Source organism: Apis cerana, linkage group LG8 (genome assembly GCF_029169275.1).
Source record: "Apis cerana isolate GH-2021 linkage group LG8, AcerK_1.0, whole genome shotgun sequence".
NCBI lineage: Eukaryota > Metazoa > Arthropoda > Insecta > Hymenoptera > Apidae > Apis > Apis cerana.
The window spans coordinates 7,643,533-7,663,268 of NC_083859.1; the positions used below are offsets into that span (position 1 = coordinate 7,643,533).

The following is a 19,736-nucleotide window of genomic DNA, read 5'->3' on the forward strand; positions in this document are numbered from 1 at the left end:
TTTCATATTTCATCATTCCATCATTTATTATTTCTCAGAATTTTTCAAATACTATTAATTTTCATTAGTAAAATTTAATATCATAAAGTAGTATGCTTTACAGGATAAGTGTACAATTGATTTTTGTATTCCTGTATATCAGTAATATATACCGATGATTTATCAGTTTCTTCAGTAACAGGAATATAATCCAATAAATATTTTATATTTCCAGCATTTTCTATTTTTGATTTAGCTATAAAAAAATTAATATTATAATATTTTTCTCAATAATTTATAATATAATATAAACTTAATACATTTATAATTCTATTTTTATGTAATTTGATACCTTCATTATTCTCCATATCAGTTGATTTAGCGCTACCAATCACGTGTACACTTAATTTTCTAAAATTATTCCCATTAATCGTATGAGATTGCATCCATTCTCTCAATTCATCGATTGTAATATGTTCTATCATGCTCAATTCATTTTCTATTCTATCAAACATATAATCTCCAGTTATAATTTCTGACCAATTTCTATCAACTTCTTCTTTTAAATGTATATCAGCGCATTGTTTCAATTTTATTACTGCTTCTTTAATGCTATCTAAATCTTTCTCCAAAATTCCTTGTAGCATATTATTGAACATTGTTAAAAAAGCTTCTATCCTATTATCCACATGTTCTGTACTGTATTTATCTGCTTGAGTATATACCGTGATGGAATAACCAAGAATACCAAAGGTATCTCTTAATAAACAGAAAACATTATAACCAAGTTGTTCTTGTGTTCTTAATTGATTAAAGAGTGGCTCTTCCATGTACATCTGTAAGATATAATTTAAGTATTATTAAGTATTTATTATTATATTTATTATTATATAATAAATTCGAAATAATAAAATTTAAACATATACTTACTATTAACAATTCAATAATAACCAACAATTTGATAGATGAAACACCAGATTGATAGTAATTCATTACAACAGAGTTTACATCTGTGCTATTAAAATTTTTTACTTTACAATAATGCGAACCGATTGGTATTTGCATTACTCTCATTTGTTGCATTGTATTAGGCAATAATGGTCCACATTTGAGAGTTTTTATACATTCCTGAACATTTTTTATTACATCTTCCTTTGTCATATTCCCTTGTACTAAAGATTGAATATAAACATGATCAGTAAAATGACTAACAAAATTCTGGAATTCAGGAAATTGCACATTATGAATTGCAGCATGTTTGTCTGTGGCCATCCAATGAATAAACATTAGAATTGATAATCTTACATCCCTAGAATAATTTTAAGAAATCATCATAAATTTATTATTTTTAATTTTCTAAAAAAACATCACTTACCGAACTAATTTTTTAGGTTTTACAAAATTATTATAATATGCCTTAATTTCTTCTTGTTTCATAACTTCGAAAAATTCTTCAGTTATTAACGTTGGAATATCAGCTATACATTTTGCTATAGTCATCAATAGAAGCTTTAAATGAAAATGAAAACATTATATAAAAATTGAAAGAAAATTTATTTGAAGAAAAAAATAAAAAAGTTTTTACTGGTAATTTCTGATTAAATCCATTCACTTTAAGCATAATACCCTTGTCATTTGCATGAATATCGTGATTTAATTCAGCAACTGTGGCTGGATACAATGATTCCACTAACAATTGCTTTAATATAGCAATAAACAAATCCATTAGAGCTGCACTAAAATTTGAAAAAAAATCTATAATTATTCATTATAAAAAAATGTATATTTATTCATAAATATTTCAAATTAATTTACCCTTTTAGTGAACAAACAGCCATTGGCGATATGATATAAAAATACATATAACATTCAGGTAAACCAAATTTAGGATCAGGTCGATACCATATTTCTGTTATCTCATCTGTATAGATTTTTGTAGGATATTTAGAAATGTTAGCTGGCATTGAAATTAAATTGAAATCATCTGTGATGAACATATTAGGTAATGGTAAATGGAATTCAGAAAAAGGTTCAATAGTTCTCCAACATTCAATCCATTCTTGAGGAATCTCCATATCGGTATATTTGGTTTTAAACCAAGGTTCCACTTTATCAAAATCTTCATCATTAAATTTTTTATCAAAAATTATAATGTTTACGTCATCAGGTGTTAAATAATTTAAACAGATTTGTATAGCTTCTGGATTATATTCAAAATATAATCCACTTCCAGTAATATAATCACGAGGAGGATAATAGTGCATGCTTTCACATAAATCTTCTACATATTCTGCTGGTGGCGATTCATCTGTAAATCTACAAGAAAGTTTTTTTCTTTTTATGAATTACTTAAATTATTATATTATAAAATTAATCATTTACCTGAAATTCGTTTCTTTAATCTGATGGATCTCGTCATATATTCTTTTCTGCGGACCTTCTTTACGCATTAAATTGATAAACGAAAATATAGCATTTAATACTTCTGGTAGATGTTTGTGTCCTTGTTCTGTCAACATTAAAGATAAATTAAACAACGCATACATTGAACTATGTTCAAAACCGCTTTCTTCATTTCCGCTGAAAATACCAAGGCACCACATTTTTCTTCTTAAATAACTAATTAAAGAACCTTTTCCTTCATATCCTATAATCCAAGAAATATATTGATGTGGTTTGCTTTTGTATAAATCGTGAAGAGGTGGCATAGACCATGTTAACTCTACCTAGAAATTAAAATAAGATTAATTTCTAATTATCATTATTTTTAAATAATTAATTTAAAAAAAGAATATTATAACACACTTGGCAAATATCTTTTATAGGCTTGATTTTATAAATTTTTCTAAAACTTGGTGTATCAAATGAATTTGAACCCTTAAACAATGTAAAATCGTCAGCTGGTAAACCATTATTTGGTACATTTGCAAAACATTGAGTTACGTAATCTTCTAATACATCCAATGGAAGTCTTGCCTATAAATAAAATTCTTAAATCAATATTTAAATTAAAAAATAAATTTTGATATTATATGTTGCTAAGCTCACTTGTATAGCAAGTTTCATCCTATGAGCACTGTAATGACGCTCTTTGAATTTATGCAATTCCTCATAAAGCTTTTTATCTGTTACATTATCTCGTAAAGTAACTAAGTTACCCCAACAAAATTTTGTTGCAGGATGATTTGATCGTGCAAAACTACTAAATAATTGTTCTTTTCTACAAAAATCAGAAGGTAAAGCCATCTGAAACTCTATTATGAATTATTTAATATTATTATAAATTAAATTAATTAAATTTCATTATTTTAAAAATTTTCAATATGTACCACTTTCTACAGCTTCACGTTCTCTTGTTATGGCATCTTTTTTCATTAAAGGTTTTATAAAAAATTGAGCAAAACGATCAAGTGCAGACAAAAGATATTTTTCTTGTATTTCAAAATAGAATGTTGTTAATTCACATTCAGTAGAGGCATTGTCTGATCCACCTCTTTTTTTAATGAACGCATCAAAATCATTTTCCTATAAATTCATATAGAAATTAAACAAAAAATTAAAAGTTCTAAAAATTTTTTATTTAAAATGATTACCTCAGAATACTTTTCTGATCCCATGAAAACCATATGTTCCAAAAAATGTGCTAAACCTGGAATTTCTGGTGGATCACTGAAACTTCCTACACCCACTGATAATCCACATGCTGCCTGTGTAAGAAACATGCGTAGCAGCACACTGAGAATATTAACATTTTATATATATTACATAAATTAAATATTAAATTATATATTTTAATAAAAAATACCATTTTTTCTTCTCTTTTTAATCGTTTGGAAAAAGCACAATCTTCTACATCTTTATCACAATCTGATTGATTATCCTCTGTATCGCTTTCTGATCCACTTTCCTCTTCATCTTCTTCACTGTTAGTTTCTTCATTTTCTTCTTCATTTGTACTTATTGAATCTATTAAACATAGAAAAATAAAATAATATTACAGAAGAGTTATTCAATTAATATATAAATAGAAATGTTTAAATTTTTTATTAAATTTTTTTTTTTACCTTTTCTATCATTTTGATCATAGGAATGAAAGGAGTGTAAATCAGCAATTAGAAGAGCAGTCAAACCATTTTCTAATTTAATTACTCTATACGAAAAAAAAAATTTATTAAAATTCGAAAAAATATAAAAACAAATTCAATATATTCTATTCATCCAAAATATTTTCTATTATTTTTTACCTATATTCCTTCTTATCATTCTCCGATTTCACAGGTGTTTCTAAATATGTAACTTTCGTTCGTGATTCTTTTGAAACACATACGGAAGATTCTTGTATACCATTTTCTGTTTGCATGTCTTCAATAATCGTTGTATCTGTCTTGAGGTTATGTTCTGTGAAGGAATCCGCGTTTTTTGTTGAATTAATCGAGCATTGATTTGATTTTAATTTTTTTTCAGGTGGACTTTGAAGTGATCTCTTGGGCATTATTGTTGTATAAGGTTTTTTAACCTCACATTGGAGAACCTTTATAAAAAGGTATCTCTGCAAACGCGTTACCATACGTTGTGAAACAGTGTTTTTAGTTACCTAATCTCGCTGTCATAAATTTTCTCTTCACCTGTTTATTTTATATTTTTTTTTGTAGTAGAAAATTCCTTGAAACACAAACTTTTTTTACATTAAAACAAGGAATATCTATTTTTTTCTGATTTTTCTATTTTTTGTATAAAATTTTTCTTTTGTATTAATTATTTAAAAATCATTTAAAATTATAAAAATGCTTACGTAGTTTAATTTTATTTTCAATATATTTTTTATAATAATAACTTAATGCAATTTATAAAATAATTTTTTGAAGACTTTTCCATTGAATAATTAAATTTAAATTTTAAATTAAAAAATTAAATTTTATATTTCATATTTTGAATTAGTAAGTGCAAGAAGTTAGAAGACTTGATACATCATATAATTTAGAACAATAAATCTAAAAATTATATTCAATCTAATTAACTGAATACAAAATAATTAAAATTCATTTTTTTATTTCATATTTCAAGAGCACTAAGTCACTTATCATTTTAACATCATTTTCAATGTTACCAATTCGGCTCAGAATAATAAGATTACGATGTTGGTAATTCAATAATAATAAGTTAATGTTTGGATAATTAAACTGCACATTTTAAAAATATTTTACAAAATTATAAATAGCAAAAATTTGATAAATGAATATTCGATATAATTTTTAAATAAAATTAAAATTGTTTCTTGTTTCTTCTTTCATTGTTAGGTCAAGTTTTCGTTTTTTAAAATTTCATTTCTTGTGTTAAAATATACATTATATATCAGGATAAATTATTATTTGCTACATTATCATTCATAAGATATATTATAAAGCTGAAAATTTAATATCTATATTTTTTTATATTAAAAATTAAAATATATTAAAAATTAATATATTAATATATTTAAAAGAAAAATGATAAAAATGTTAAATATTTTACATTTTATTTGTAATTATATACCAAGAAAAAGTATGGACAAGAAATAAAATAATAAGCGAAACATAAAGATAAAATAACGCCATCTCTGAAATATCGTTAATTAGATGAAACAAATTGTAACAAGAGCAAATAATAAGAAGAGAATAGAAATAGAATAAGAATTGACTATCATTGTCATTGTAGAGTGCTAAAAATTTTTTTAAAATCATTCGATAGATAAAGGTGATAATCAAATTATATTTTACTTCTGTTTATTACAATAAATTAATATACAAATTAAATATTAGAATATTATATCATATTAGATAAAATTATAGATATTATAAGATATATTTTTTATATTTAGTCTATATTTTTAAGAGATTTAAAGAGAAGTCTTTGATATTTAAGAAATAACATTGATTCCTCAATTTTTATCCTATTCTATCCTGTCTTTTTTTTATTATTTGTTTTCTTTATTTATATGCTTTTTTTTAAATTTATAGATTACGTTTTATCTAATTAATTTTATTGTCTTTTTTACTTAATCTATTGATTGAAAATCTTTATAGTCTATATAATCTTGAATAATAAAAATATTCAATTCAATATTTTTATATATTTATATAGTGTATATATTTTATTTATGTATACATTTATCCTTTTATATTTGTATCTTTTTATATTTAGGAATCATGTATCTTTTTATATTTAGGAATCTATTTATAATATATTTTATATATTTATATGTTGGAAGTATATTATATATATATTTTATATATAGTTAATTTTTTTATATATTATAAGGGTTTTTTTATATATTTTTATATTTTATTAGATAGAATTTAGTACAATAATATCAAAATATACTTTTTTGTAAAAATTTCAAAAATTAAGACGATTGCCTATTATATATAAAAAAAAGTCATTTAAAACATAATTTTTTACAAAATCATATTTGCAATAATTAATTAAAAAAGAGTTAAATTTAAATGAAGAATCCAAAAAAACATTGATATATCGACAAAAAACATCGATGTTTTTAAAATATCGATAAATCATTGCTATCTCATATAACACAAAAATATATTGCATGCAAGTCTATTTTATACATAGTCTGTGCTGGCATGTACCACATAATTCAAGATATTCTATAAAATTTATTTTTTAATTTCTTATATTCTTTATATTCTAAAATATATAATATAGATTATAATAAAATCTGAAATAAATTCACTAGTAATACATATATATTTCATTAAGTAATAAATAACTTTATTTTTCTTTATTAAAAAACTGAATAAAAGGTAAATAATAACTTGTATATAAAATAAAAAAATTTTTTTCTATATATTTATTTTTATAAAAGAATAATTAAGAATCATATAAATAGATGTTAATCATTGTATAATTTTTTTCCTGTTAATTTAACAAGTAAAATTAATGAGATATTTTATGTTTAACTTGTGTTTTAAATTGTTTCCTTATAATAAAAATGTCAAAATGTAGATTAATTACATTCAATTAAATTTTTATTATTATATTATTTTTTTATTATATTTGATAATAATATCTCATTAATTTTAAATAATTGTATGAAATGAAAAATTTCAGTTTTTTAACCTATAAAATTATTGTAGAAAAATGGCAAGAGAACCGGATGAAGAGCTAAGAAAAGCATTCTCGCAATTACACGAGAAAATGATTGATACTACGCAAAAATTGAAGTTAGCAGATTTACAAATTGAAAAATTAAAACGATCAAAACAATTCGCTGAACTAACAATGAAGGAAATAACCTCATATCCAGAGAACACTAAAGCATATGAATCAGTTGGCAGGATGTTTCTTTTAGACAACATGGATAGTATAAAAATTGGTCTCGAGAAACGAATGAAAAATGCTGACGAAAAAGTGAAAAATTTAGAAAATAATAAAACATACTTGCAACAAAACTTAAAAGAATGTGAAAATAACATAAGAGAAATGATACAACAGAGACAAAATAAAGATAGCTCCGGTTAAATTTTGTATCTCTCTATTATCGTTGCTGCCGTATTATTTACGTTAAAAATGTTATATTTTTTTTCACCACCTTATTCACTATATTATTATATTGTTATTTATACATGAAATAATGTTAATTTACAGCGCATTATAATAAAATAATCACAATTTCAAATTTACAATATTTGTAATTGTTTCATTGTATTTATATTCTATTTTATATTTTTTATTTATTATATATTATATATAATCAATAAAATCTTTTATTATAAATTGTAATTGTTTGCGAAATTTAAAATCTATCAAAAACATTGAGTACAAATCTTGTTTCTAATTATTAATTTATTCCAGCAGAAGTAATACATACAACAAACGATTTTCAATGATTTGTCAATTCATTTTTTATCCATTCATTCCCTTACTCTTTACACACTCATTCAAAATTTTTTAACTATATCCTAAATTATTCTTAGAAACTTATATGCCAACATAAGGATTTGGCAGATCGATTAGTTAAATTGAAATGCTTTAACACGTCTCGAACCTGGGGTAGAAAAAATGGAACAATATGTTTACTTAAGATTTTTTAATGTTTCTGTGTTTTATAATTATATTTATAATCGTCTCTTTTCTCTTTTCTCTAATATAATGCATGGGATGTGAGACGTGCCTTTCGACCTTATTTGTTACGAGAGTGCTATAATATATGTGTATACGTATAATATATAATGCATCAAAATGTAATTGGACAAGTATATACAAAGTATATTTATTAAATGATCACGATATTATCAAATTTCTCTCTAGGTCATTTTTAGTCATTGGTGACTTTTTTCAATAAAATAATCGATCTTTAAAGATTCGAATTACGTATCAGAATCATATCACCATGTGCATTATAATATTTAAGTATCAAACAGACTTTGTGCTTCTGTTTTTTCGACGTGGTACTTACACAATATTTATTTTAAACTGAAAGTTTGACAATTAAAGTGCGCATATATGAAGAATCTAGATGGAAATCCATGCATTACAATAGCATGTAAAATTGTATACGAAATGAACTTTCCCGAATATAATATGAATGTGAATGTCAGTCTTAACTAAAATGATTGCCATTGTTCATTGTTTATGGTATTTTTTATATCAATAATGATATTTAATATATGCAATCTGAACTAAAATCCCTGAATTCACAAATACACATATCGAAGGACACGCTTTTGACTAATTAAGTCTTTTTGGCATCCGTCAGTAAAATATTACTGCAAAAAAAATTGCGAATAAATTATACTGAACGATAAACCGCATGAATCAATTAGCGCATCCTAAATTTAAACTGCGCAAATCTCTATAATCTGTACTCGTTTCTTAAATAAGTTGTTATTTTCGTTTGCATTAAGTAAAATGTACTTATCGTTACAATATAATACACACGCCGGTCAATGAAGAAATATAAATCACTCTTAATTAGCTTAAGAAAATAATTTATGCCACTTTCTACAAGGACCGTATATGTATAAATACAAAAACATGATAATCTTGATGCTAAACGCCGAATGTACACATAATAAATACAGAAATAATGTAATTTAGATGTAACATATTACATATGTGTCTGCATATCTATGTCTGTTTTGTTACTTCTTTATCTTAACGCCTCTTTTAATAAAATTCAGCTAAAAATCGTAATTTACGAAAAAATAATGCAGCGCACACAATCTTGTTAAAACATAGTGTTAACATGCGCCATTATGAGTTTTCAATTGAGCCACTGTTTATCAATCATTTACTATTCAAGCTGCAATATAAATTATTTTTGTAATAATTATTATAAAAATTAAAGTTCCATATTAAAATTTTAGAAATTTAAATTAAACTAAAACTTATTGCATACCTGTGAATCCCTGCGGTGGTTGACCTGGTACTGAGTATTGCGGTCTAAAATTTCCGAAATTAGCTGCACCAGCAAATGTAGCTGGTAATTGTCCACCAGAGAAACCTGCTGGAAACTGTTGCGCTAACAATGCTGCTTGACCCGATTGAGAATTATTTCCGCCTGGTGCAGTAGCTGCTAATCGACTCAAGATAGATCTCTCTGACATTTGAAGTCTTTGCGCAACAGGTGGAATACGAGCTAACGTAGCTGGTAAACGGCTTACATCAGATTTCATGTCAGATAATAATTCTTCCAATTGATTTAGTACCTATAGTAAAGTAGTATAAAAATGAATTATAAATAAATAAAATAAAAAAATATTCAATAAAGATATTACTTTATGCAAGACAGCATTGGCTGGTTTATTTCCTGCAAGACTTTCTTTACTAAGATGTTGATGTGATTCTGCAAGGCACTCAACTTCGGCAAATCTTGCATTTAAACTCATTGCAGGATGATTAGGATCTTGTGTTAAGTTCAGATACGCAGCTCTTCTTAATTGTTCTTCTATTACTAATGCTTGTTCCAACAATTTAAAGCGTCTAGCTAAAAATTTATTCTTTATTTCTAAGAAGTTACCCTTACCCACATCCATTTTAAATGGTTCATTAATTATTGCGAACCTGCAAAATAATATTAAAATAGCATATATTTATATTAAGCATAAATTTTCCTATTATAAATTTTTATATTTTACCTGATATCATTTTGAATATCTTGCCAACGACCATAACCATGTGTAACAATGCCAGCTAATAACCAATAGTCGTGTCTTCGATGCCATATTTCATATTCACGACCAGGAACAGCAGCTTTTTCTTCATTTAACCATAATGTATGTAATTCTGTAAAACCTCCATCAGCTATGTTGAACATGAATTTACGTTTAGGTTTTATTGTTTCTGAATCACAATCCTTTATATCTTTTTCTTTATTATCTTTCTCCTATAATGTAAAATCGAAAATTTGTTAATCTTGTAAAATCTTATTAATTTTTCTAAATAAATTTCATTAGTTTATTAGCGTAATAGTAAATACCTCTCGTTTTTCAGTTTCTTCTTCATCATCTTTAACGATAACTACGTCTTCTTCAGAATCTTGCTTTGTTTTATTTTCAGTATTTTCAACTTTTTCGTCATGTTTCGTTAATGATTTTTCTTCTTTAATATCCAATTTATCCTTCTCTTTATCTATTGTTTCTGATTCTGCATCTTTTTCCTCCTTTTTCACATCATCTTTATCTTTATCTTTCTCTGTATTATTTTCTTCTTCTTCTTTAGAATCCTTCGATTCTTCTTTCACATCTTTCGTTTCTGTAATCTACAAAATAATTTTTTTTATTGCAAGTTTAATTGAAATTTATTTAATTTTTTATAAGTAATATAATTATATATTATATATATATTTATATATATAATATATAATATTTTTATATATATAATATAATTATATATTATATATAATATATAATTATAATAATATATTATATATTATAATAATTATATTAATATAATTACTTCTTTATCCTTTTGTTCTTCTTTGCATTCTTTTATTTCAGAACTATCAGAATTAGATTTATTAGTATCAGTAATTGTAATTCCAGATATGGCTGTTGGAGTTGGAGTCGCAGCAGGACTTGGACTAGCAGCATTAGAAGTAGCTGGTGTTGCACTAGTACTACTAGTTCCAGTTGCTGCATCTCCACTACCATCTACTTTTACAGGTTCTACTGGCTTTCGTATCATTTCAGGCATCGAATAATATCCATTAATGTGTTCAAATTCTTGCACCTATTAAATAATAAAAATGATATAATTAAATAATAAAAAATAATAAAAAGAAATAAAAAATTAATTGCTAAAGAGTTTTACCTTTTTCCTTATCAAAGACATTACACCAATTCTTGTTAGAACATGCTGTCTACTGAGACCTTCTCTTGGAACACCATCTGCAAACGTTTCGGCATTGTCTGCACCAGGTTCACAAAGATGCCGCATAAAAAGAGAAACATATGCTTTAAAGTTTTTTTCCGATTTGCCTCTTAAATCTCGCACCAACCTGAAATGCAATAATATACTTTAACAATACTTTAAATTTTCTGATTGAGGATTATATCTCGAACGAATAACTAACCATTGAGAATTAAATGCGTCTTGTGGTGGCATACCGTAACGCATAATCGCATTTAGAAATGCTTTTCTCTGCCTAGCATTGAAGCCCAATACCTGAATTAAGCAATCATATTTTTTTTATATTAATTTTTAAATATAAAAAAAAAAATGTAAGAAAAAAAAAGAAAGAAAAAGAGCATACTTCAATATTTCCATTAACTCTAGCAAGTAATGGAGGTAGAGGTCGATCTTTTTCATCTCTCCTTTCTAATCTTCTTCTACTTCTTCGAGATAATAAATCTCCGTCACCCTTTTCATCAAAATCGTCATCTTCTTTATCATCATCACTAGGAGCACTGAAATCGCTGTTATAATCGGAGAGATTCTCCTGCCAAGGTTGGTCGTCTCTTGTACTTTGGTCTCCAGTTACTCCTCCATCATTATAGTTTACTTGTTTACGTATTCGTTTACCTAAAAATAATTAAATATACTAATTGTAATTATATATAATTTATATATAATTTATATAATAATATACATTTATATAATAATTAACCTTTCCCAAGTGTTCTGGCTATATCTTCCTGTTGTTGTTCATAATGATGTCTTAATAATTTGATCCAGTATGCTGGATCAGTATTTTCAGCTTCTTGTTTGATAATTTCAGTATCAGCTTCTTCTTCTGTTTCGCCTTCTTTTGTTACATATGATGCTACTTTGAATGAACTTAAATATTCATTGGCCCAATTTTCTTTCTGCTCAATACCTTCCTTGCTTCTATCTAATAATTCAGCCACAGCTTTATCATCATAATGAATAGCTTCATCTTCTTTACCTTCTTCCTCTTTAAACAATTCCTCAGTACCTAATATAAAAGAGAATTATAGATTTCTATATTCAAATTCTATTTTTTTATTACATTTAAATATTATAATAAAATTTACCAAATCGTAAAATGTCATCAAGTTCTTGTTTACTAAAGTTAGCACCTTTTCCGCCCATGCCAGGTCTTACGACTAAATGTGTTAACATCATTTTACGTTTTGCCACTTGTGTAACTCGTTCCTCGACAGAATTACGAGTTACGAATCTATAGATCATGACTTTGTTAGCTTGGCCAATTCTATGAGCTCTACTGAATGCTTGAATATCGTTATGAGGATTCCAATCAGAATCATAAATAATTACAGTGTCAGCGGTAGCCAAGTTTATACCCAAACCACCGGCACGAGTAGAAAGAAGAAATACAAATTGTTGTGCACCTATCAAAAATAAATTTATTAATTTTCTCTCTGTAATAGATAATAAAATTATTTACATACCAGGTGCATTAAATCTATCAATAGCTTCTTGTCGTTGAGCGCCAGTAATATTACCATCTATTCTTTCATATTTATAACCTTCTCCTTCTAAATAATCTTCCAGAATATCCAACATTTTTGTCATTTGAGAAAAGATTAATACTCTATGTCCATCATCTCTTAATTTCTTTAACATTTTACTCAATAGAACGAGTTTTCCTGCTGCTTTAATTAATGCAGATGTTTCGTAACTTCCATTTGGTGCGGTTGGTGCTTCTTGAGATGCAGCTGGGAATAAATAAGGATGATTGCAACATTTTTTTAAATCCATCATAATATTCAATAGCGATACTTGTTGACCTCCTCCTTTAGGATTTAATGCCTCGAAATTCCTCGTTAATATATATTTATAATATTTCTTTTGCATAGGAGATAATTCGACACGGACAATGAATTCCGATTTACTTGGCATATTCTATAAATAAAAAAAGAAATTAATATAAATAATATATCAAATATTTATAAGAATATATAATAAATACCTTCAGCACATCAGCCTTTAATCTTCTTAACATATGTGGCCCAAGTAATTCATGTAATTTTTTTACTTGTTCTTCTTTCGAAATATCAGCAAATTCATTTTGAAACGCAGCTAAGTCATTAAATTTATCACGACATAGAAAATTTAATAGATGAAACAATTCTTCTAGATTGTTTTGTAAAGGAGTTCCAGTTAATAATAATTTATATGCAATATTATAAGATGCTAATAATCTAAAAAACTTTGACTGATTAGATTTGAGCCTATGTGCTTCGTCTACTACTAACACGGCCCAATCTATTGATCCTAAACATGCAGAATCAATTGAAATCAGTTCATAACTTGTAAGGAGTACGTTAAATTTAATTTGATTCGATCGAATCTTTGATGCTCGACCTCCACGAACAGCACCCTCTTCAAATGACAATTCATTCTCTCGAATTACAATACGACTATCTTTGTCACCTAAAATTAATATAAAATGTTATAAAATTTTATTAAATAATAAGAACATTAATGAAATTATTATTAATTATTGATTAAATTCATTTGTATATATTTACCAACATAAGTAACACAATAAAAATCAGGTGCCCAAGTTTCAAATTCACGTTCCCAATTAATGATAGTTGATAGGGGAACAGATACCAGAAATGGTCCTTTACAATGTCCTTCTTTATACAAAGAATAGAGAAATGTAATAGTTTGAATAGTTTTTCCTAGTCCCATTTCGTCTGCTAAAATAGTGTCTATGCCTTGGCCCCATGAATATCTTAACCAATTTAAACCCTATGAAATTATGAAAAAATAAATAATTGGCATAAATATTGTGATAAAGATATATACTTCTAGCTGATAAGGATGTAATTGCATTCCAGTCTGATCTAAATATTCTGGCTGCCGTTCATATTTTTTCTTGAGATCTGTAGTAGGTTTATCAGGTGGAGGAGTGTATCTTTTAGGCGTTCTTTCTTCATCATCAATAAGTTCACGAGTCTTCGATTTCTTGCCTTTACCTGAATATAATAAAAAATATAATCACTTTACAGTTCATAACATTTGGTTACAAAAAGAAAAAATGAATTAACCGACTCTTCTCACCCTTCTTGCCCTTGCGTGAAGAACTACCATCACAACAATTTGCTGCTCTGAGATCCAAATAATATTCAATAGCCTGTTTTAATCCAGGAATATCCTCATGCTCATCTTCCCATGTTGCTTGATCATATCCTAATTCTCTCCATTTAACAAGATATGTCGCTCTACCATCTCTTGAAAGTCTATGATTTATTACTCTATGTACTACAAGCCATTCTGGACGAACTCCATAACGATAAAATCGTTCTTCTAAATTGTATTCATCTCTATTAGTAGCACCATCCTGTTCTTTCAATCGTTTTACACGAGAATCACTTTCATCCAATGGTTCTTCCAATTTCGGTGGTTCGTCCATATCATATTTTCGTGAATAATTTCTAATAATAATAAAATTAAAAAAAATTATCAATAAGAAAAATTAAATTTATTGCATAAGTATATACCTAAACATAAGAGGATGGAAAACATCAAGCTGTAATTCTGTAATCCAATCACAATGCCAATAGGACATATCTGCCCATTTCACAAAGAATTCGCGCATTCTACGTTGTTTGGGAGTAGCTTTACTCGTTGAAGGTTCTTCAGAAGGTGTTTCTGGGCAATCTTTCCATCTCCATGTTAAGATCTTTGCAACTATTATAGAAATTATATTAATATAAGAAATTAAGTATTAATTAAATATATATAATACATAACTTTTTTTTATTTTTAAGATACCTTTTCCACGTATAGGTGGACAAGAACATCTAGGACATTTCCAATCACCATCAGGAATTTCTGAAAGTGGTGGATTCAAACAATGTGTATGATAAGCGCTAGTACAGCTATCACAACATAGCAATTCACCACCATCTTTACATATTCTACAAAATTCCATATGCTCATCATCATCTTCTGCTGCACCTGAAAAAAATTAATAATATAAATTATAATTTGTTTTATTAATCAAATACACATAAGTATTGGGAAAGGATAGAAGGTTTAGGGTTATGGGAAGCTACCTGCAATACCTTCTCCTTCACAGTGAGGACAACTCCATTTTCCTTCAGGGGTTTCTTCTAACTCAGGTTCTAAACATACCAAGTGATAAGCTCTAGGACATGTGTCACAAAGAATAATTTCTCCACCTTGTTGACATACTTCGCAATAATCCTGATGATCAGTCTATGTAAGAAAAATGTAAATATTAAATATAAAAAATATTGTATTTCAATACAAAAAACATGATTATTAATCAAAGAGAGTTTTATTATACCTGAAGACCTTCTTCTCCATCTGGAAACTTTGATGTAGTTTTTGTTTTCTTCTTCTTTTTAGTTTTATTTCCGATTTTGGTTTTCGCCTTCCTGCGAACAGGTGGTTCTGCCGGTGGTTCAATCCCGCTTTCTTCTGTATTTCCTTTATTTGTCCCATCTGCACCAACAGGTTCTTCTGCATCTGCTAACATCTGCTCAAATTCCATATCTGAATCTCTGTCAGTACCAACACCACTACCTTCTGCTTCTTCATCTGAACTTCCCCGTTTACGTTTTCCAAGTTTGATTTTAAGTGTTGGTACTTTAGAAGCCTTTTTTCCTTTTTTTGCTCTAGATCCTCGTGATTTTCGTTTTCTATCGCTATCTTCATCATCTTCTTCTTCATCTTCACCTTCCTGGACCGCACCACTACGATTTGCTCTTGCATTTCTACTATCCTCATCTACATTTGCTGATGACACATCTGTATCTGGTTGCGTATGAGGATTTAATTCAGAAAAATCACGCCATTTAGCAGCTACTAACATCATAAGCTTTGACATTGGAACCTAAAAATAAATAATAAAAAACAAATTAAAGACAAATAAATTGTTGGAAAAAATATAATAATTTGGATTTGTTAGAAATGGATTTACTTTTGGATTCTCCTTTGCTAGAAGTGGTCTAACATGTTGTTGAAATAATTTATAGGTAGTTAAATTCTGAAAGTCTGCATCAGTATATTCAATTTGTACATCTGTCAATCCAAATGTGTTACAGACTTCTTCAATTGTGGGCATTCCAGTTGTAGGTTCTTGGCTAGGTGGAGCTGATGCATTATGACTAGATGATTTCCTGGAAGAAGACTTTCTACTTTTTCTATTTCCTGCATAGTCACTATCATCTCCAGCTATATCACCAGTTTCACCACCACCTCCAAAGTCACTTTCCTAAATTTGATGTAAATATTTATATAAATAAACTAATCATATTTATGAAGATAAGATAAAAATAATTACATCTCCAGAATCAGATTTTTTCTTTTTCTTTTTTTTCTTCCCCTTTTTATCTTCACTACGTGCTTTTCGTTTTTTCCCTTTCTTTTTTTTTCTTTCCTCTGGTTCATAATCATCATCTTCTTCCTATATAAAAAAGAAATATTTTTTAAATAATAGAATATTTTTAAAAAACAATCTATATCTCAGATACTAACTAGTCTTTGAGATTCCTCTGCATCAGATGAACCATCCACTTGTTGATTAACATTTGAAACTTGACCTCCAGTTTCATCTAAATCATCTTCTCCTAAAAGTTCAATATATTAAAAAGATATTTTATTTTTATAAAAAATAAAATATAATTATTAATAATCAAAAAATAATATTTCATGCAAGTACATTATTTATAATATTTTATAATATTTTTAAATGTAATTTTCAATGTAATTTTTAATGTAACTTAATGTATAATTGATAAGCTAAATTTTAACTGGCTATCTCTGACTTATATAAAATCAATATCTGTTTCATTATAATATAGGCTTAAGAATAGTCAATGTATATATATGTATGTATATATATATATATATATATATATATATATATTTTCAATAAAATTAATTATATAAATCAATATTTTATAGTTTGCCAATAATATTATTATTTATTATATATTAAAAATATATTATTTTCTAAAAAAAATTCAGTATCTTATATAATTTATAATTATATGTATATAAATATTTCACGTCAAACCGTTGGAAAAATTTTGTATCATAGTATTTCGATAATATAAAAAAGATAAATATTTTGTTATTCGTTTTTTTTAAAATTTTATAAATTTAATATATACATATTATAAATTTAAATTTTTTTTTAGTTAATAAAAAAATTTCGAAAGAAAATATTTATTAATTGCTAAAATTTTAACATAAAATGCTTTAAAAAATATAAGATAGGGCAACAATTCAAACAAATGTTATTGGACGAAATGTTGCGACTTGTGAAATGATGACGGACTGATAATTGCCAAATCGATAGTAATGTTTTATAATAAACTGATTTTTTTTATTTCTTCAGTGCAATCAGAATGATAAAATCAATACAAATATAATATTTCTATAAGAAAATAAATATGCGCACAAATATAAGTATTATTTGAAAATGAACATGAAGCTTAAGCTAACAATTAAAATATATAAATTATTTTAGATTAATCCACATTCGATGAATGCTTTGTCGTGCGTCCGCCATTTTCTTCGAAAGGGCTCACTACATTAAATGTATGTGTCTATATTTTATATTCATAATAGTTTTAGTTTTAAATTCATTTTTGATCATATAGAAAAAATTGAAAATGAAGCTATAGTCATGATTTATGTTCCAAATTTTTAATAAATCCAGTGAATCATAAGTTTTCCAAAAACTCGCACCGGTTGCTTATATATTGCGATTAATAATGTGTATATAATGATACATACACAGACATACCAGATGGTCAGAAAACTAATGCATATTGCAAAATTATTTAAAAATTCTACTAGAAATTATAATCGATATATATATATTTTTTTTAAATTTCTTTACAAAGAAATAAAATTTTAAACAAAAATTATCAAAATTGAAATATACACAATAAATAAAGTTACTTTATTGTTTTCGCGATTGAAGCAGATCATAGTGCATCTTTACGCGATAAAACAACGCAAGTCTTTTAATATTTTGAATTGAAAACAAGGAAAATCAAATTCAAATACGATAAAACAGGGTTAATTTTATGAAGTAAAATTTACTGAGAGATTATTAAATATGAATTATATAAAAAGTATATTGAAAATAAAACAAAATATCTAATATTAAATAAAAATTCAATTGTTGAAATTAATATATTAAGTCGTAGTGTCATAATCTAGAATGTATATAATTATTGTAAAAGTCTCAATAAAATTGTACTTGTAGAAATTTTGTATTGAAAACTTTGCAGCTACAAAAATAAAAGAAATTCAAAAAGCCATGTGATTTCTATATAACTATTGAATGTAAACAATAACCTATACTTGATTATTTTGTTTTGGATTTACATAATGATTAAATGCATTGCAATTGCAAAAGAATCATTAAATTTCTAAATAGTATTGTTAAGCGATCATAGAATTATTTGACAATTCAAAGATTAATTCCTTTTTTCTTGAGAAAAGAAACAAATTTTAGCGAATAGGAAATTTGATTTTTTCTGTGACGATTAACCTGCCATTGAATCAAATAAAAACATACAAGAAATTATAATGAAATATAGAATAATAAAATAGCGTGTGGAAAACCATAGAAGGATCAATTGACATGGCAGCCATCGTACGAAAAGCGCGCGTCCTGCGTGTTCGAGGATATAACTTTCCGGTAGTATTCATGATCGAGAGTATCCCTTTTTGCACTTACCCGCGTAGCTCTCATCTATCTCCTCATCAGATGCCATTCTCTACTATTGCAACAAACTATACACTCGAAAAACACTGAGCTGAATTTAATCACTCACTAATCAAGATGTTCACTGTAGAAAAACAGTACGGAAATGCGACATTAAATGTTTGTACCTCAACGCTCTCCGCGTTTTAGTTTCGGCGTGCCGTCACTTCGTCTTGTACGTGCACCGATGTGCACCTACTGCTGTATGCTTCTTCTTTCACGCGATTCGTCAGTTCTCCTCATTCCTCCCCACTCATACTGATTTTCTCTCCCCTCGCTTTCCCCTCTTCGTTGTGAGAGTTCGTTTCTTCCCCTCTTTCTTTTTCCTCGTTTCTCGTTCGCCCCGTTACAGCGTGCTGTAGCTGTATACGAATATATACGAATGATCTTCAGAATCTACCGTATTTATTTTTTATATATTCTTTTTCTTCCTATCCTTTCTTTCTTTTTTTTTATCTTTTATTGTCTGTTTCTATCCTTTTATGATTTTTTAGAATAAATTTTTTAATTTTTGAAAAAAGATTGTCAATAATAATATATTTCCATATACATATATGTAATCGTTATAACCGGT

The 19,736-nt window shown here is 26.7% G+C and overlaps 3 protein-coding genes across 7 annotated transcripts; 1 reads left to right on the forward strand and 2 right to left on the reverse strand.

Moving 5' to 3' along the window:
* LOC108003915 (nardilysin) lies at window positions 1-5,703 on the reverse strand. Of its 2 annotated transcripts, XM_017066497.3 has the most exons (14): window positions 4,224-5,703; window positions 4,044-4,129; window positions 3,785-3,945; window positions 3,573-3,686; window positions 3,309-3,504; window positions 3,028-3,233; window positions 2,785-2,955; window positions 2,362-2,705; window positions 1,795-2,295; window positions 1,565-1,715; window positions 1,355-1,488; window positions 910-1,288; window positions 332-815; window positions 1-235 (listed from the first exon to the last, which is right to left on the reverse strand). In XM_017066497.3, the coding sequence occupies exons 1-14, from the start codon at window positions 4,544-4,546 to the stop codon at window positions 81-83; spliced, it is 3,405 nt and encodes a 1,134-aa protein (XP_016921986.1). In that variant the 5' UTR covers window positions 4,547-5,703; the 3' UTR covers window positions 1-80. The 2 variants fall into 2 exon arrangements, with proteins under 2 accessions (XP_016921986.1, XP_016921987.1); XM_017066498.3 differs by lacking the exons at window positions 4,044-4,129; window positions 4,224-5,703 and having other exon boundaries at window positions 3,573-3,714; window positions 3,785-3,926.
* Window positions 5,704-6,548: 845 nt separating this feature from the next.
* Window positions 6,549-7,755, forward strand: LOC108003908 (prefoldin subunit 1). Its single transcript, XM_017066487.3, has 2 exons — window positions 6,549-6,776; window positions 7,110-7,755. The coding sequence occupies exon 2, from the start codon at window positions 7,114-7,116 to the stop codon at window positions 7,492-7,494; it is 381 nt and encodes a 126-aa protein (XP_016921976.1). The 5' UTR covers window positions 6,549-6,776; window positions 7,110-7,113; the 3' UTR covers window positions 7,495-7,755.
* A 43-nt stretch (window positions 7,756-7,798) lies between these two features.
* LOC108003907 (chromodomain-helicase-DNA-binding protein Mi-2 homolog) lies at window positions 7,799-19,409 on the reverse strand. 4 transcript variants are annotated; one of them, XM_062078556.1, is made up of 24 exons: window positions 19,136-19,409; window positions 16,915-17,006; window positions 16,721-16,843; window positions 16,358-16,651; window positions 15,722-16,270; window positions 15,477-15,630; window positions 15,184-15,369; window positions 14,910-15,099; window positions 14,470-14,843; window positions 14,215-14,384; window positions 13,932-14,157; window positions 13,370-13,833; window positions 12,849-13,302; window positions 12,471-12,788; window positions 12,083-12,391; window positions 11,729-11,997; window positions 11,549-11,640; window positions 11,287-11,473; window positions 10,933-11,205; window positions 10,454-10,735; window positions 10,113-10,360; window positions 9,753-10,038; window positions 9,374-9,683; window positions 7,799-9,277 (listed from the first exon to the last, which is right to left on the reverse strand). In XM_062078556.1, exons 1-24 carry the CDS (start codon window positions 19,170-19,172, stop codon window positions 9,273-9,275), a joined length of 5,892 nt encoding a protein of 1,963 aa, XP_061934540.1. In that variant the 5' UTR covers window positions 19,173-19,409; the 3' UTR covers window positions 7,799-9,272. The 4 variants fall into 4 exon arrangements, with proteins under 4 accessions (XP_061934540.1, XP_016921975.2, XP_016921974.2 ...); XM_017066486.3 differs by having other exon boundaries at window positions 14,461-14,843; XM_017066485.3 differs by having other exon boundaries at window positions 15,468-15,630.
* Window positions 19,410-19,736: the final 327 nt, after the last annotated feature.

What these genes read in the sequence shown, in the direction of transcription:
- LOC108003915 (XM_017066497.3), bottom strand. Translation starts at nt 4,546, where the DNA reads ATGGTAACGCGTTTGCAGAGATACCTTTTTATAAAGGTTCTCCAATGT. An exon ending in GATCAGAAAAGTATTCTGAG is followed by an intron (nt 3,505 to 3,572) that starts GTAATCATTTTA and finishes ATGAATTTATAG; the next exon opens with GAAAATGATTTTGATGCGTT. An exon ending in AAACCTAAAAAATTAGTTCG is followed by an intron (nt 1,289 to 1,354) that starts GTAAGTGATGTT and finishes AAATTATTCTAG; the next exon opens with GGATGTAAGATTATCAATTC.
- LOC108003908 (XM_017066487.3), top strand. Translation starts at nt 7,114, where the DNA reads ATGGCAAGAGAACCGGATGAAGAGCTAAGAAAAGCATTCTCGCAATTA.
- LOC108003907 (XM_017066484.3), bottom strand. Translation starts at nt 19,172, where the DNA reads ATGGCATCTGATGAGGAGATAGATGAGAGCTACGCGG. An exon ending in GATAGATGAGAGCTACGCGG is followed by an intron (nt 17,007 to 19,135) that starts GTAAGTGCAAAA and finishes TTGAACTTTTAG; the next exon opens with GAGAAGATGATTTAGATGAA. An exon ending in GGGCAAGAAGGGTGAGAAGA is followed by an intron (nt 14,385 to 14,460) that starts GTCGGTTAATTC and finishes TATTATATTCAG; the next exon opens with GTAAAGGCAAGAAATCGAAG.